Below are 20,114 nucleotides of genomic sequence, written 5' to 3'. Positions count from 1 at the left end.
CCGGTTTATTTTATTATTTTTCTATTATTGTAGAGGTAAAAAAAATCATTAATTTACGTGAATAATGTTTAAACATTACATTCTATTTAGTGAAGAAGCGAATTCTTTATAAAGTAATTATTTCGTCACAACAATAATTCACAGGTGATACAACAGAACATGTAGGACTTTTCTTGTTTAGAAGAAATGAAAATCGAAGACATAATGTAATAGTTGGGAGTTCTTTGAAAAAATCAGAAGATATGAAATCAGGAGGTAGGCGTGGAGTGACCCCAAAAAGTTGGATTTTTTTTTTCCCGGCGTATAAGTTGACAAGGTATGGTGTAAGGTCGCTTACATCAAAGCAAACTACAACTCAGCTTCTACGGTATTAGCATTGAACCGTATTGTTTGTTCATTGTGTTGTCATACTGGAATTAAATTTTAATGAGTTAGGTATTTACAATTTCAAAGCAAAGTAAAAACATAATTACTGGTGCACTGATATAAAATGTTCAATGCAATAATGCATATATAAACAATAATCAACTCAAAAAGGGAGAGGTAGTGTTACAGCAACTCGCAACTGCTTAATTCTTGTGCACTGATATAAAATGTCCAATGCAATAATGCATATATAAATAATAATCGATTCAAAAGGGAGAGGTAGTGTTACAGCAACTTGCGACTGCTAAATTCTTGTAATCGTTCGATCAAATTATACACAAATCTAAATTAGGTAGAAACAATAAGAAAACAGAAAATTAAATAAATTAACTTTCAAACAAGTTTATACCATTTCTTTTTAATAATCATGTATGCCAACATTGAGATAAGTATACATGTATTTCTTTAAAATATAAGTTTGCCTAAATAAATGCATTTAGAACTTACCTCATGCATCTTGAGATGTCTCCAAGTTGTAGATCGGCTTATACACGAGTCATGCACTTTTTATTTTTTATACCTGTTCAGTTTTGGGGTGGACTTATACACGAACAGGCTTATACGCGAGTATATACACTAACTGACCTTGACTCTTAGATGAAGAGGTAGCACATGTCAGAATGAATTGTCCTAGTTTCATAATGATCCATGTGAAATAAGATAAGAATTTATAAAGGATTTAGGAAATGCATGCAAATCAAAAAACTTTAACCAACACCGTAACTTTTGATGAGAAGAGTATTCCACCAACATAGGACACACTCCACCACTCACCTTTGCTATTCAAGGTTCTGATATGTTAACCTAATCTACACCGTGCCAGATCAATCAGACATTTCAGTACTTTGTCCTAGTGACATCTGTTGGATTTAATAGTTGCTTCCCTTAGTATGTGATGCCAACTGACCAATAGCATGCAACAGCGGTGCTTTGTACATACATAGTCAAAAATGTTGGAGGCAATTTAATTCAAAAGGATACTTTCTAAGTTTAACATTGAAAGTATGACTATATACCAGAGAGAAGCAATTACATGTGTATCCGAGGAAAGGATGTATTCATACAAACATGGACCAACTGTGGAAAATTGCTTATTTATGAGTCCATTCCAGTTGTGAGTTCCCCTTCTTTTGATCATGTAGAAACAGTGTTTAAATCTAAACAACCTGGTTTTGATTGGCTTCCAATGTCACATCCAATGAAATTCACTGACAAATCAGATCAATCCCACAAGCTGTAGATAGGGTTAACAAATTGAAACCTTGGCTAGTGAAGATGTCCACCAACAGCAATAAGATTGTAAAGCTTACATGTTTTTTAGTACCGCCCATTACCATTTACATGTCAAGTTTCATGACTGCTGGCACCAGTGTCTGAGAAACTGAGGTAAACACAATGCCTAATGAGGTCTGTAAAATATGGGTCATAGTAACATAGTTTTGTCTAAGCAGTGTAACATTCTTCATGAAGCATCTTCATATCAAGTTACATTACTCATTTAGTACTAGTATCTGTGAAACTTGACTCAAGCACTAGCATCTTAGAAACTTTGCTTAGCGTCAAACTCGATGCGGATCCTCAGCGTTCATAACGGTGACATCCATATAGTTTTATCTTATGAGTGTAGTACCAGTCATGATGCATCTACATGTGAAATCACTACTCTGAAGTTGATATTTTGCTACAATGTAATGTAAAGAGCTTCCCTATTTCACTTGTTGCCAATTACTAGCTTTCAACCCAGAAGGTAGCCAAGTGGTCTCACCTGTTTGCTTTTATAGATCACTCACATCTCACCTGTCCGAATGGGTTGATGTCTTAATTTGGACATGGGTATGTGAGAAAGCTTGCCAGTAGCTTCCCTTTGGTCAGTGGTTCTTCCTCGACCACACATCTGGGTGCCATGTGATGCATATAATGTGCTGACATATGGCATTAAATGCACAAAACCAAACACTAATCTTAAAAAAAAGACATTATTGGCAAAGAACATGGAGGGCATGAATAGCAAAGTTGTCCTTCTCATCAATATGTGTGAAGTTCTTTTGTAAATCATTATGCAATTCCTTGTTACTGCCATATCTATGCAACTGTCTTATATTTCTTGGTGCCAAGTGCAGGTTTTGTCTATTTACTGTATTTTTCCAGTGAAGTTATGTACTAAATGATGTCAGTGGTTTTTAGAAAACAAAATTCTGTTTCCCTTAAAAATGTCAGGACGTGAATGCCTTACCAATTGTTTTAAGGGTATTTGTATTTGCATATCAGCAGTTTGAAAACTTTCACCTCGAATACGTTCAGAATAGGAAGAGCTTATGCATCCCGGCTCCCTGATGGATTGGCATTCCACTTGGTAAAAGTGGTCACCTCTTTTAATTACATGATGTCACCTTTTTGTGATGCGCAGGTTTCTTATAATTAGCCAGCATGAATAAAGCTTCAATAAAAAGTAAAATTTATTTTCCAACAGTAGAGTCATGAAACTTGGTGAATGTATATCCATCTATGAGTAACAGCTTGTTCATTTCAAAACCGGTCAATGACTTGCATTTCTTGCTTTGCTGACTTTGGACAATTTTAAAATTTAGGTTTTAAAATAAAAGAAACTCAAGATTTTCAAGACAGCCATCATCGCCATCATATTAGATTTAAGAATGGCACCATTATTGTTTAAGAAGAACTACATATCATAAAAATTATGCTGGTGAAAACTCCATTTTTATATAGCCATCCATTTGGGAGGAGTAGAGATAATTTCATGATAGCCACCATTGTGGCCATTTTGAGGGTTATGTATAAAAATACAAAATATCCTTTTTGGTACATATTTTATTCACAACATTCTAGTTGTCAATGTTCCTGTTATGACACTAAACAAGGCATTTTGTCATCTTTATAAACAATAACATATACAACATAAAATATTTTGTCTGGTGTACACAAGTAAAACCTAAAGCAGTACTATACAGACTTGGCCAAAAATGTTCAATGCACAACTTAATATGGCCCTCTATTCTAGAAACTCCTGCTCAAGTTTAAAATTTAAAACATCCTAAAATTATCTAGCTTTCATTAGAATCCAGACTGTCAGAATTTTCTTGTGTTCATCAACACATGCTAAATTTAAATTACAAATTCAAATTTAAATTAAATTAGTGTTTTCAGCTCAAGCAGGAGTTTCTTCTTTAAAAAGGGAGAATATAAGGAGGTTATAGCAATTCTGCAAATAAATTAAGGCCAGAAGGTTATTTCAATCCTGACAGAAAGTCATTATATATCAATATAAATAATCATCAATATCAGCTTTTGCATGCATAATGTTGTCCATCTCTTATTCCAGTCATCAGAGTTACTCATCTGTACATGACTAACCCTTATCTAACAATAGCCAGCAATGTGACTAGCCCTATGCACTTAGCTATCCAGACAGGACTAACCCAATTAGTACCAGTTAAAGATACACAAACAAAAGATTACATATATAAAGGAAGCAACACTTGCTGACACTAATCCATTTCTCAAACTTAACAATGCATTTCAAGAGCTATGACTACCTAGGTATTACTTTTAACAAGAACTTAAATTTCAAACAACAATTACATAAAGCACATGGCAAAGTGAATGAACATTTCAAATACCACAAAAAACGGTACCCAAGTTTTAAGAAGAAAAAAACATCTCACCATCTTAGATCTCTCATTATGAGATGTATTTTATGTTGATGTTCTGTAATAAATGGAGTCTCATGTTTTTGAACGTTATAGTTTCATGTGATATACTGAAGATGAAATATCATTACACCTGTCTGTTCATTTCTTCTATCATAAATTTTATATAATTATGCAGTATCTGAATTCATGCTTCTTTTACTTTCATATTAATGTCTTACTGACCATTGCAGTCTAACCTGAAGTAATTCGATGTCCATTATATTATTTTTATTGACCATCAGCATGTGCATGTTGCACATTTCACATGTATCCAATAAAACCTCTACTCGCTATTTGATTATTATTCTACATTCTAAAAAGAAATTGCCTGTGCCAGAGTTAGTTCTAAAACCCAATGTTCTAATTATAATATAACCAATTTGGATCTGAGTTACATCAATACAATTCACATTATTTGACTAGAACTTTAATATGATTGTATTAAAAAGTCATAAACAGATTCTAACATTGGGTTTTAATTTTGGTTTCTTAGTCACAAGTTTCTGCCAATTTTTTTTTATAAAAAAATTCTTTTGATGGAATTTGATACTGCTGAAGATGCAGACACTTACCTAGATCTAACTGGCATGCTGGCAGGAAAAAAAACCCAAGATAACCATGCACTGTACATTCTATGCCTGCCCCATGTTAAATATTCCTCTATGTTTGCACTGGTAGAGACATGTGTGACTGAAGGTTACTGACCAGCATATCTAAAAAAGGGTCAAGGTATGTGGTCAAGAACTAAACTTTGTGACCTTTACTTTCTTATTAGACTCACCATAACCTTGTACACTGATCCTTAGATCCCAAAATCTAAAGGTTACTTTCTTGCCTCAAGTACAATCCATCCAAAGTTTGATAAAGGAATTTATTAACAAAAGTTATTCTGCAAAACACTATTTTTTGTTCAAGTTGCAATGGCCTTTACCTTTTCTTCAGTCACTGACCATGAACTTTTGACCTCAAATTCAACAGGCTTCTTTCTTATACAAAGAGCAAACTATACACAAACCATGGTGAAAGTACATGGTTCAGATGTAAAGTATTTGTACAGAAACTAATTTTTATTCTTCACCAACACTGACCTTGAAATCTGACCTTTTGACCAGCAAATCAGTAGGCTTTTGCCTTTTTTCAAGTGCAAGTCATCCACACAGTTTAGAATTAGTGTAGAATTAAAGTTGATGTACTGAAAAATTTCTTTTTTTCCAGTAATTTACCTTCACTATAAAAGTTTTGTATCATCCAAAGAGTAGGTTGTTTCCTAATCCCAAGTAGAAACAATCCATGTTTGGGAAAGGTAGAGCATGTAAAGTTACTGTGCAAAAATGGAAAAGGTAGATGGATGGATATAGAAGCAGATGGACATCACAAACATATGCTACAGTTTGTGGGAAGGTGAAAAAAGTCTGCAATTTACAATGAAGAAACTAAATCTAAAGGCAGATTCAATAACTCTTAAGTATCAAATACTAGCAATCAATAATAAAGCAAATTATTTGGTCCCATGAGTGTCAAGTTTAAGGTAGTTTCTCAACAAAAGATATTCCATCTTAAAAAAACTATATCAACTAGTGACTATTGCCATCTCAAGAAAGAATATGGACATACTATATCTTGACAAGTGTAAAGTAGGTAATACATCATATGCCTGTCAAATTATTCTGCAGACACCCCTTTTCTTCTTTCAGTCTCAGTAACCCCCCACACCCAAATTGATAGGTCCATTCCTTATCTTAAATGTTAGCCATCCACAAAGTTTGAATATAGTTTGTGATATAAGCCTAGAATTACTGTGGGATCTGTGTTCATTCTTGGAGGCCCAATAGATGTTCTTATTTCAGAATGTAAGCCATCTTTAAGACTTAGTAAAGTCATGTGATACATAATTTGTTGAGTGGAAATCATTTTCCTACTTTCTGACTATAATACTAACCTTTTGTGCCAAAATGAATAGGTGTCTTGTCTCAAGCCATCCACAAAGTAATAATTTGCAACATGAAGAATATTTTGTTTCTTCTTACTGTGATCTTGACCTTTGACCTTTTTAACAAACCCAGAATAAACAAGTTTCTTATCTTAAATGCAAGCCATTTATAAAATCTGGTTGAAGTGGTTAGTAATGTTACTGTGGGAGAAGTTTTCCAGTTTTCATTCCCTATGACCTTGACCTTTAAATTTTTTGTGTGCTTGAAAAAGGATAGGTTTCTTTCTCGCCCCAAGTGTATGCTAGATAAGTCTGGTAATTTTGATGGTGGAGAACACATACACAAAACAGTGAACAGATAAATATCACAATGTGATATGCTCTGCCTTATGGCAGGTACAGAAAAACAAAGTTTAAAGATTAAAACAAATACTGAAATAAACTTGTTCCAAGTTATCAAATTGTTTCAATAGTAAAAATGATCTTGTTAAAACAACGTACATTCTCCGTATCTAGTGACAGCACTTAATGTATGGATTTCTAAATTTTCTGTATGCTACAGATGGACATTAATTTCTTGTCACACCCACCCCTAGATCATAACACTTGCTCAACAAAAATTGCTCTGTGCTTGGAACTATTACTCAATGTAGACAAATACAATTTTTCAACTGGTCAAACTATTTTCAAATACAATTTTGGAGTTGAGCCAAGTTTAATGGTGGCAGGGCCAGAATGGGTACAAATATGGCTTTATGCTTGGAAATTCTATTTGAACCCTTCTACCCCTGAAACCATCATGATTTTTTTGCAGAAGTGAACTTGAGGTTGGTTATGTGGTTGTCAAATGTCAAAACAGCCAAATGGAAGAAATTTGAGTAAGTGAGCAATAGTGTATAGTAATCCCTCTAATGCTGTTGATTGCAACTGTTTCAATTTTTTTTCTAGTTTTGTCATCATATATTATAGTACATCATTTGTCCAATATTAAAAGATCTCTGTGCGACAAAGCTTTGTGACAAAGTTGGTCGAATTCTATTGTCTTTCTTTTGCAGACGATTTTCTGCAAATGCTTATTTTGAGTAACAGCAGCCATATTTAATGGGGGATTTACATCATTTTTATAAATCAGAAAGCCAGGGCACTTTCTGTCAAAGTTGGTCAAATTCTGTCCAGTGTTTCTTTTGTAGATGAGGTTCTGCAAATGTTTTCAATTTTGAGTAACAACTGCCATATTTGATGGTGGATTTCAATCATTTATACAAATTTACATAAATCATAAAATCATAGAGGCTTCCAAGTAAGGACACTTTCTGTCAACTTTAGTCAAATTCTGTTATTAAAGATTTTCACAAATGGCTGTCATAAATGGTGGTCGAAAAGGTTAAAAAGCCTTTAATACCAGAATGCTTTGTCGAATTTTAAATCCTGCGGAGAAGTCTCTGATAATTCCTTTAAAGATTCTTGTTTATAGTAATGGTGGCCATATCTGATTGAGAATCAGCATCATCTGCATAATATTCAAACCCATTCATGCCATGATGCTGTCAAATTTGGTCAAATTCTGTTCTATTTTTTGTCTTCACAAGATGTTCCAAATGTGTTCTATCTTTATAAATGGTGGCCATCTCTGATTACAGATCAACATCATTTGTATAAAACTTAAAACCCTTTATGCCAGGAGGCTTTCTGTTAAAGCAGGGTTTTTCTGTGAGTAGTTCAAAGCTTTTATTTATTTTTAGTCACAATTGCCATATCTGGTGGTGATCAACAACATCTGTAAACAAATTTAAGTCCTTATCAACAGGAATTTTTTTCTTAAAAATCTGGTAAAATGTTGTTTTCAAGAAAAAGTCGTTCCAAAGTTTTCTGTTGTTTGTGACTGGTTCTGCATCATTAGTACAGACCTGAAGCCTTTTGTAACTGTATTCTGTCAAATTTGGTCAAACTCAGTCCAGGATAAAGAAGTTATTTAAAGGTTTATCTACTTTTAGTAACGGTAGCCATATTTAATGGCAGATTGGTATAATTTGAACAATACAAAAAACCCTCATTCAAATTTGGACAAATTCTGTGTAAAGGAATTTTTGGAAGTCATTGAAATCATTTTCAGTTTTCAGTAAAACTGGCCATATTTCATCATAGATTCAAAATCATTTGTAACAAACTGAGAACCCATCAAGCCAGGATGCCCCCTACTAAGTTCGGTTAAAACTGTTTCATGGATTTTTTAAATTAAAAAAAACGCAAAAACTAAATGCTGATTGGCAGGGCCCCACCATAAGCTCAATTAGCCAGGTGAGCTAACATGTCAAAGGCATGATATGTTTTTCAAGCTATAAATAAAGTATCGTAATTTAAATGCTGAAGCTTCTGCACGTTTCTGTGATTTTCAAAGCTTTATCCTAAAATGAGAAATTTTTAAAATGGATGCTAAAAACAAATAAGTTTAAAAAAAGCATTGCAAATGATACTTGAAGCCTAAGTTATATATCTAAAAATGCAACCAGCCAAAAGAAATATCTGGCGTTTATTTATATGGATTGTAATAATTTCATGGAGTTGTTCATGTATTTTTTTCTTGTAGGGTTGCATAGTTCAAACATCTGGCTGTCATCCTATCCAATACTATTTCCTCTTGAAATTTAGTTCGGTTATGCATGTATTATATTATCTAAAATCTCTTTATTTAGGCAACACAATGTTTGCAAATAATCATGCTGTTGACAAATCATGTGCCCAGTGAAATGCATTCACACCTATAGGGTGATACCAACTTCTAACCAATGCACCCCTGTAGGGTGATACCAACTTCTAACCACTGCAACCCAGTGTCACAAATTAATATTATAAGAGCCTTGACCTTTCAGGGGTGAAATGAAGGCATAGCGTTCATGTAAACCAAGGAAGGAATGGTGTGAAATTACTGAATCCTGTGAATGGATCCCATTTTATTCAGGCCATCAAAATTAATACATTTTTGATAAAGCAGCTGACATCATTCCCAATGCTCTCTGAAATCACATAAATCTCCATTCCAGGTTAAAATGCCAATTTTGAAGAATCGGCATTTGATAAAACTGCAGAAACACAGATGTTTCCTTATATGAAAGTGAGAAACCTTACACTTAGCTCAATTATCCAGAAACTGGAGATTTCTCAAATATTACTGAGACTGAAAAAAAGCATCTAACAGGTTAATATGGTACAATTTCCTGTATGCAGTATGTAACTTTTATTTGTTGTCCACCAGCTACATGACACAAATCACAACTAATGTGAGTATTAATACAGTATGACAACATCAAATTGATATGTAAATATAAAGTAGCACCTATACTAACAAAATGAAAAGACTTATAACATATTTACAGGAAATACAAACTTTATATTTTACCACAATCTTAAATCACTTACAGAAATTGACAGTCAAAACAAATAACTAAAAAGAACGCCCTTGTTCCCATCTCAATATTAAATGCCATTTATGCAATCAAGTATACTGGAAATAGTCTGACTATCATTCCATAACAAAGAGATTAACAATGAATATGATCATGTTCAACATTTCAGTGCATCACAATAAAAAATACATATTTAAAATCAATATCAAATCCCTAGTAACCTGAAAATGCACAACTTGTATGCAAAATAAAACCCCAAACGTTTAAAAAATAAAAAGGGCTCTCAAGATGGACCCTTTAATTGAGCAACAATAAGATGTGTTAAAAGTAGTTTGTTGTGACAAGTTAACTGAATTAAAAGTAAACATCTAATTCATGTTTAAAAATTTGTTTTTAACTCATCAGGCAAAAAGACCATGTGAGCTCATGGCATGGTCCTGCATCCACCTTGTGTTAATTCTCAAAAACAAATGGACAAATTTTAACCAAAGATGGCAAAGAGATCCAGGCATGAATCCCTTTCATTCTTCATTCTTTATAAATAATGCTGATCCACCATTAAATATTGCCACGATTGCTAAAAATAGAAAAACCCTTAAACGGCTTTACAAAGCCAGTTATCACACTAACCTCAACTTAGATGCATAAAGAAAATAAAATGCTTAATAGAAATGGATAGTATCTGACAGATAGCATTCACACACAAGTAACTGTTCAAGTTTGTACAAAATATGATACCAACCTATTGTTAAATATGGCCACCATTACTAAGAATTTTAAAATCCTAAAGCAACTTTTAAGGCAACTATTAAGGGCTGTTCCAGTAAAACATACCTGGGACCTAGGGAAGGAACTTTTTTAATGTGGGGTACTCACCATTAGATACAATTTAGAATTTTCTTGTCATTTTCATATGAACTGTGTGAAATCAAAGTACCCAGGCATATCATTTTAAAGATCTGCCTTCCCTGGGTTCAATGTATGTTTAAATGGAACAGCCCTAATAGAATTTGACCAAGTTTGAAAGAAGAATGTAAGCGTTAAGATCTTTTAGTTTTATATAAATGAAAAAGATCCACCATCCAATCTTTTGTTGTTGTTGTTGTTGATCTAGGGTTTAACGCCATTTTTCAGCACAAGATAGGCTATACATGGCAGCCAGTATAACTGGTGGAGGAAGAACCCTGGAAAACCCAGGGAAGAACCGCCGACCCATGAGAAGCTACTGGCAGGCTTTCCCACGTCCATCAAATCTGGAAATCATTACTAAAATAGAAGTACCTATAAACAACTTATTTTCAAAAATACCTGAGTAGAATTTAACTAAATTTCAAAGAAAGCAGCTAAGCATTATGGCTTTCAAGCTTATCCAAATGATTACCCTTGGCTGCCATTTTCTAAAACCAGAAAAACCTTAAATGGACTTTAAAAAAAGAAAGTTCAACAGAACATAACAAAATCTGATAGAAAGCATGACGAAATGAAGGACTTCCATTTCAATATAAATGATGAAAATCCACCATCAAAAAGATGACCAATGTTACTACAAAAATAAACTTTAAAGAACTTCTTTGAAATAAAACTCATGAAAAGGAATTTCACTCAATTTCAAAGAAAGCATCCAAGCATAAGGACCTTTCAGGTTTGTAATGATCTTGATCCACCATTATAATTATCAACAAAAGTCCCTCAAGGGAAAAGATGCCCTACTGGGTAAATTGTTTTACAAAAATTCAAGAAGAGACAAAGTGTTGAAACCATCTGATGTTTTTGAGCGATAATAAAATTACCTGCTATGGTACACATAGGTGTCATCCAGTTGGTATGTATGCATGGATGGGGGAGATTTAGACCAAGTAGTACATGCACACATAAGAACACAAACTATATTATAGGTAAAATGAGTCAAACCTGTGTGTCTTAGCCAATAACAAACAACCTATAGTAAATGCACACCTTCCCATTTGGGTGTACCCATCCATCCCACTGATTTTAAAAACATAAAGCATCCAGGATATATAAAATGAATAAAACTCAGTCACTTCATTCATCAATTTATAATTGCTAACCTGATTGTCACCAGGGGGCCCTAACAATGTCAACTTGTTGGCGTTTCAAAGCAAACGGAAACTCTTGATTTAAAAATGTATTCAGACTACATGCTTTCTTTTTCTGGTTTTAAGAACAGTCCACTGCAGTCAAAACTGAGTTATCTGCATATAATATTTTATTTAAATGTCTAATTTTAATATGAATAAAAATAAAATCTGAACAATGGTAAAGAAGGAACAAAAAAAATCTAGGGAATTATTGAAATTATCAAAGAATGATCAGAACTGATACTTGAAAACATAGAATCGCCCATAAAAATATGGTACTATGCTACTAAAACAACACCTTATGTGTGCCAATACTAAACTTTACACACCTTTAAAACAAACAGAATTGTCCTCAGTGACAGTAAGATTTTTCAAGATAGGGTGCTGAGATACATCTCGGTAACAACTGGCTATGTGCAACGGGAAATTTTACGGGGTGAAGGGACATGGCATAACAGAAGGTCATTGATAACAAGTGTAGCGTTCCTCCATAGCTGGCTCCAATTCTGCTGGACTGACTCCACAGACTTGATTCGGGTATGAAGTCTGTGGTGGTTTTAGGGGTATTGGGGTACTATGTAAAACCATACTTGTGCATGAGGGAGAGGGGGTAGAAAAAAAGTACACCATGCAACATGGGGGGAAGAGGTGCTGAAAATGGCAAATTTTCTGCGTACATACTAAATGGACGGCCTCATACTAGTTGTCAGCAAAGCATGATTTTCATTTAGGACAAAGAAGAAATCATTACATGTTATTTGGTGAAAACCCCATGTCATAACAATCATCCATTTAGGGGAAGTAGTGACATCAAGACTTGTAGGACAGCCATACTGAATACATAATGCACCATTTTCATTCAGGACCAACTAAGTATTATAAGAAGTCTATTGGCGTAAACTCCATGTTTGTAAAGCCATCCATTTGGAGAGGAGTAGAGATAACAATATTTTCAAAATGACATTCCAATTCCATTCAGGAGTAGCAAGAAGATTTCAAGATGGCTGCTGTAGTGGTCAAAATGAATGTCAGATCAGCATAATTTTCATTCAAGACCAAATGAAATTCATAAAAATTCTGGTGAAAACCCCATGTCAATAGCACTTTCAATTTTTCAAGCAGAAGCAGAGTTGTGACAAGATTTTTAAGATTGCAGACATACTGGATTTCAAATCTGCATCATTTTTATTTCGGACCAGTTAGCCATCATAATAAATCTTTTATAAAAACAAACACCATGCTGATACGACCATCCATTTAGGAGTAGAGATAAAATATTTCTATGATGGCCTCTGTGGTGACCATATGGTTTGTCAGATCAGCACAATTTTCATTTAGATCAACTAGTCATTATAATAAGTCTTTAAGTGAAAATGATACTGTCCATTATTCAATAAGTCAGTTATTAAATTATTTTTAAAAAACATTGCATGATTTTCAGAAAGAAAGAGAAAAGAAAATGGTCAACAGAAGCTTTCTTAATTTTACAGAAAGCTTCTTGGCAATAGGCCTTTCAAATCTGCACAAATAATCTGCCATCCAGTATAGCTACCTTTTCTAACAAAATGTAAAAACCTTTCAATGTCCAAAAACATCATACTTATCCAGATTTCCTGGCCAGATGCCAATGCATTTGTCATTTAGGTAGAATTTAAACCAAGGAGTGATCCCATGCCAACATGGGCCTTTTATTTCAATGACAAAATTTACATTTTCTGGTCCACAATAATTCAATTTAGTCAAAGTTTTTTTTTACGAACTTAATCAAAGATTGTTGAGTGATTGTGAAGTCTTTTCTTATATCCAACTATTCCACAAAGAAGAAATGCAAATTAATAGCCGGATTAAGGCTGAGGACAAATATTAATGTAAAACAAATGAGCTGTTCTTTATTATCTACTTAGATACAAAATAAATTTCTTTTTTTTTATAGTGTTTACATGTAATAAATCTACTTTTTCAAACAAAAAAAAATCTGTTTCAAATTACAATAAGTATTGGGAACACACTTATAAATAAATATGCATCAACATTTTGATATTCACTGAAAGTAACCAATATACAATAAATGAAAACGTTACTTTCAGTGTATAAATACTCAAGCTTAGTATATGGTGATACATTGCTACAAATAAACAATACATACATATGAAAATATATATCGTCATATTAGCAAAATGTATTTTTCTTTACAAAAAAAGTACAAACTACATTGCAGAAGTTAAAAAAATCTCCTGTAAATGCTGTTTTCATTAATAACCCTGGTCCCTGGTAGCAGTACTGCAGTAAGTACAAGTCTGGTCCACCTCACAGTAGAGACTCAATAACAACATGGAAACCACATGTGCTGATAATTTGAGAAACAAATTACTTAATCTATTTCAAACAGATTAAACAATCTTAAATGCCAACTACAGGGGTTTACATCATTTCTTACTTCAATACTTTAACAAAAGTCCCCCTAAAGGGTCTAACACTCAACTAGGCAAAAAGAATTTCCAGAATTCAAGATAAGACCATTTCTTCCTTTTAACAGTCGAGTGCTGAAATCATCTGATATTCTTCAGCAATGGTACACAGACTGAATGTCAGCTTGGCACCATTTTCATTTAGTACAAACTAGACACCTTTTGGCAAAAACGCATTGTCATAAAAATCATTAATTCAGGGGAATAGTGACATGACTTCCAAGACAGTCATCACTGTAGCCTAATTGGATGTCCAACTGGCACTATTTTCATTTAGGATCAACTAGGTATAGTGTGACCCCGCTATAGCATGCTCCATTATAAGACAAATTTGGATATAACAACTGTGGTGTGGCTTCCAAAATTTCATATACATGTTTTTTTTTTCTTGTACACGAAAATATGTTTCTTCTTAAAAGTAAGAAAAATAACAGGTATCAAAAGTTATTTTCATTTTCGAGGAAAAGGCCGTATATGAATTCTAATGCAAGACAATCATGGCGTGGTCCATGAAATTTCATATACAAGTTTTTCTCTCTCATTAATTCTCTTTTTTTTCCTCCTTAATTTCACATACAAGTATTTTTCTTGTACATTCTTAAAAGTATGAAAAATAATGTTTAAAAAGTTTATTCTGGGATCACGCTGGGCTTTGCCAATGTTACAAATTAAATTTTTCTTTTTCCTTATTGGCAACAAAATATACTATCCAGCTAGTTTTTTGCAACAACATTGTTGGCTGTTTAAACTTGTATATACAATCTTCGGTTTGAAATGCAGAAATTCAAAGGCACCAAGAAAGGAAGCCACAAACTTGGATATAAAATGCACTGGAATCAAGCTATTGTTACATACATAAATCCATTCTTCGTATTGATAAACCACCTTAAAATTACATTGTTATACCATAATCTGCTTTATCTGATATTTGGCCCAAGTACTGTATGATGTAGTCATGCTACAGGGCTAACTACTAACTGACCACCCTCTGAAGGCAGGGATGGAAACAGCCACAATCTACCAAATGGCAACTAATTATTTTGTTTTGTTTTTAAAATAGTTTTGCCAAAACTTAAATGAAAATCGATTACCTCTGAAGCATCAATTGCTCTGTATAAATACTAAGCATGTGAAAAAAAATTCCGTCTCAGTGTTCTACAATTATTTGATGTTGCCTTCACAATAATGGCCATTTGTTTGGTCATCCAAAATTGTCCTTTAGCAGTAACGTCAATAAGTCACATACCCATAGCAGTAACTTCAATAACTCACATACCCATCATCAAAGCAAGCTGACTACAATCTTCAATAAAATCATAGCACCTTTTATCAAAGGAAGTCGGCACCAAACTTAAATAAAAGCAATGGAATCTGACGGATTGTTGCACTTTCCAAAGTGACTGGAACACACTTATTGTTCCATTAAAAATGCTTATGATTACTACCAACATCCGGAATAAACACAAATTTAATTTCCAATCTTTAGACATGTGGCCTTGATGGCAAACTGAAGGTGAGGCATAATGCAAAGATGATTGTTGAGCTTTTAATTTTGTTCACCTTTTTACTTCTCTATGAATAGCCTCATCCACTGGATAGCCTTGGAAAGATGATAACTTTCTCCAGCTGATCAAAATCTAGGCCAATTTATGTACATGTACATACAGCATGTAAACAACTACAGCCACATACTACTGGCAACAATATCATAATGAATCGTTTAGTGGCACGTGTTTGTTGAAAATGGGATACAGATCAAACAAGGACTAACATTTATTATATATGTGTTATTTGTGTTGTCTAATGGGATGTAACTGATACACAAATTTTATTACATGTGATCTATACTTGAAATCATGGATTTTTAATATACATGTACAGTACTTAACACACTATGGATTGTATGACACAAATGTAAGTTGTCAACATACAAGTGTATTTCAGACTAGTTTTGGTTTGATTTGATCAAAAGAATGTACTTTAGCACCCACTTTTATTACATACATGGTTGGTTATAACACGATTCATCCATAAAATGGTCAGGTTCTATAAACCCCAACCATAATGATATAGCTGGATCACACTATATTTACTGATGAAAACCCCCTGCTGATATAGCAATCCATTCTGGAGGTGATACGATTTTCAATATCTAACATTCCATTCAGGGGCAGAATTAACAAGATCTGCAAGATGTCTGCCATGGTGGCTATATTTGGCATGAGATCCATCAAACTTAATTCTAAAGAAAATCTGAATGATAAGTTGTAAATCACGATAGCAATGTCTCAATTAGAATATCTACTGAATGACATTGCATTTAATTATGGAAAATAAATGTTATTAGTGTCAACAAATTCAAAACTGTACCACTTGAAATCTATATGCATGATATACAAAGTAAACATTTCCTATCACATTATAAAAAACCACAAATGCAGAATATTAGAATCTTATCTATGTAAGGAAAAAGTACTAACCTTGAATTAATTGGTGTCAATAAAGCAAAACACTAACAATATTTTTCAAACAACCTATAAGAGAGACTTAATTAAACAAGGCCTGATTTGAATTTTGACCAAAACACCTGCAAAATTATATTTCACTGAATAAAAAAGGAAAAAGGTTTGAATTTTCTGTATCCACTTATGCCTGCTTGTAATCTGATAAACCAGTCTCCAAACCTGTATTGACAATCACATGGGTCTGCATTTCTTAAAATTTACCTAATATATATATAATACAAGGGAAGACACTTCTTCCATTTCTCCTGAACCAATTTAAGAATATACAGCAATATTTCATTCTATATGTCATACAATTTGATAATTTAGCACCAACACTCAGCTCAGAGGGGTAGGACTAACACAACATTGGGTACCCCAGTGGCCGAGGGGATCACTACCATCTCACCTCTATCAACATTAGGTACCCCAGTGGCCGAGAGGTCTAAAGTGCTCACCGTTACGGATACTACCATCTCACCTCTATCTGCATGAGTTCAAGTCTCAGGTTCGGCCTATGTGGATATGTAAGAAAGCTTGCCAGTAGCTTCTCGTGTACCTGGCTATGATCAAGCTAACTTAATATACAAGTTAAATGCACTGAATGGAACTGAATGGAATACTTAATAATAATAATGAGGCTATCATCTGGTGCAGTAAGTCATTCTGGTATACAAATATGTTGAAAGATTTGTACATATTTAGCAATGTTCACAAGTAAAAGTTCACTGAAAAGGTGAGTTGTGACCAAGGTTACAGTTGATAAAAAAGTTTAACACCAAGTTCCTGTTACTAACTGCCAAATAATAAGCTTTATCATAATACATTTTCAATAACTTTAGATATCTACACAGAAACTGGTGATAAGCTACATTATTTATCTCTTAAACTCTCCAAGATCACAAGTTGCAGACTTGATGTGATGCTAGACTGGTCATCATAACTTCTATGTATGAAAAGATATTGATATGGAGCTGTAGGTGGACTAACCTGACGACTAGATGAACCAATTCAACTGAGTGTTTGGATCGATATATACAAATAGGTTTATGGCAAGCACCCAAATGATCCACACTGCAGCTCAAAATATTCTGGTCGGAACTCAAAATATTTAACTCATAATCAGTTCAGTTATGACTCAATTGTGTATTTAATTCTTTCATCAAGTAGTGGATATAAAATATCCAGTTTTTCATGATTTTCATAAATATCATTTATCCTGGCTTTTTCCCCATTTCCCAGTAGCATGGGAACTTGGGATAACAAGATTTTCAAGATGGCCAAGGTAGCAGCCACATTGGCCTGCAGATTGATGCCATTTTCATTTAGGACTAACTAGACATTATAAGAAATATTTTTTTTGAAAACTCCATGTTGATATGATAACAAGATTTTCAAAACGGCTGCCGTACTGGACATAGATATGCACCAGTTTCATTTAGGACCATTTAGACATTAAAAGAAGTTTTTAAAACCCCATGCTGATATGACCATCCATTCAGGAGAAGCTATAACAAGATTTTCATGATGACTGCCATGGTGGCCATAATGAATAACAAATCAGTACAATCATCATTTAGCATGAACCAGACATTATAAGAAGTCTTGAAGTAAAAACAAGGTTTTCAAGATTTCAGATTGGCACCATTTTCATTCTGGACCAACTAGACATTATAAGTCATTTTGTGAAAACCCCATGTTGATATGACCATCCATTCAGGAGGAGTAGTGTTAACAAGATTTTCAAAAGAGCCAACATGGCTGCCATAATGGCTGTCTAAGTAGCGCCATTTTCATTTAGGGCCATGTAAACCATGTAATGAATGTGTATGTAAAATTTCAAGGTACTCCTCCAAGTAGTGTAGGAGGAGTATCAATAGCAAACTGGAGCAAACGAAATGACAACCAAGTAGTCTAGGAGGAGTATCGATAGCAAACTGGAGCAAACGGACTGACAACCATCAGATAAAAAAAAAACAAAAAAAGGGGAAACTACTTCAACAAAACCTACTCTATAAAAGAACATCGATTTATCAAGCTATATTACAAACACCATAATAAAAGCTATTAATATTTATATCAGATTTATCTATATAAAAAAATCTGCTTTATTTTCAACCATTATCAACTGTCTGATCATTTTTTTATCTCTTGAACACCTACCAATTACATTGATTGTGCCTATTACTGTTCACCACGATGGTGCAACACTATGAACTGATTACTGTGCTCTGATTTATCAATAGAGAAATAGAGTTGGCAGTTCTCTGACCTGAGAAGAAATGGTGTTCTCAACCATCACAATTCTTAATAGTCAAGGAAGAGTCAGACTGACACTTCAGGCACTAAAGTTGAAATCTGTCACCCATTGCAGCCCCATCATCAAGGTATTGATTCCTCAAGAGACTAAAGAAAAATACTTAAATTACAATACTCTCAACAGCTGGTCCTCAGGACAGTAAAGAAAACAAGGTGGAGGTGGAAAAGCTATATAATATATCCATTAAGCTGTGAATTAAGTATTATCGGATGCTGAAGTCTATTCTGTATGCTGCAAGGCTTGTCCATAACCGAAACCTTTAGGTCCAAAATTCCTTCCATAACATGCTGCAAACAAAAATATTTAATAATCATCGTCACCACAAGAATGAAACTCGTTTTGAAAACTACATACATATAATAGCATTTAGGGCATGTTACAAGTTTTGCTAGTTGTTAAACAATCAACTCCATGTAATACCATTTAGGGCATATTACAATTTTTACTAACTGTTTAACATTTTACAATTTTTACTAACTGTTTAACATTCACTCCATGTAATAGCATTTAGGATAGGTTACAATTTTAACCAGCTGTTAAACACTGACTCCATGTAATAGCATTTTAGATATGTTAAAATTTTAACCAGCTGTTTAACATCAATTTCATGTAATAGCATTTAGGATAGGTTACAATTTTAACCAGCTGTTTAACATCGACTCCATTTAACAGCAGTTAGGATAGGTTACAACTGTAACCAGCTGTTAAACAATCAACTCCATGTAATATTATTTATGGCATTTTACAATTTTTACTAGCTGTTTAACATCAACTCCATGTAGCAGCATTTAAGATAGGATACAATTTTAACCAGCTGTAAAATAATCAACTCCAGGTAATAGTATTTAGGATAGGTTACAATTTTAACCAGCTGTAAAACAATCAACTCCATGTAATAGCATGCACGGTATATTACAATTTTTACTAGCTGTTTAACCTCGACTCCATGTAACAGCATTTAGGATAGGTTACAATTTTAATCAGCTGTAAAAAATCAACTCCATCTAATAGTATGTAGGGTATATTACAATTTGTATTATCTGTTAAACAATCAACTCCATGTAATGTTGAAGCAAGCATATTCCATTCTGAATTTCTGAAGGACACATCCTTTTGGAGATTTATTTTGTTTAGTTTCAACATCTTTTTTTAATTTCTTCAAATGAATCAGAATGCTAAGCTGATATAATTGGTAAATATTCATCTGCTTGTTTGAAACAAGCACATAGGCACACCTTCTTGTGAAAAATTAA

The 20,114-nt window shown here is 33.6% G+C and overlaps 1 protein-coding gene across 4 annotated transcripts in view; it reads right to left on the bottom strand.

Moving 5' to 3' along the window:
- Nucleotides 1-3,237: 3,237 nt before the first annotated feature.
- The window catches only part of LOC149785282 (muscle LIM protein Mlp84B-like), a 52,701-nt gene continuing 35,824 nt past the window's right edge, over nucleotides 3,238-20,114 (bottom strand). For all 4 annotated transcript variants that reach the window (XM_089979155.1, XM_089979154.1, XM_089979156.1 and 1 more), the window contains exon 10: nucleotides 3,238-19,148. In XM_089979155.1, the coding sequence (XP_089835281.1) occupies nucleotides 19,081-19,148 (68 nt within the window). In that variant the 3' untranslated portion in view covers nucleotides 3,238-19,080. The remainder of the gene's footprint in view (nucleotides 19,149-20,114) is intronic.

This window comes from Sinohyriopsis cumingii, chromosome 13 (assembly GCF_028554795.1).
Source record: "Sinohyriopsis cumingii isolate HCF-2022 chromosome 13, ASM2855479v2, whole genome shotgun sequence".
Classification (NCBI taxonomy): domain Eukaryota; kingdom Metazoa; phylum Mollusca; class Bivalvia; order Unionida; family Unionidae; genus Sinohyriopsis; species Sinohyriopsis cumingii.
This window is presented reverse-complemented; position numbering and strand designations above follow the sequence as displayed.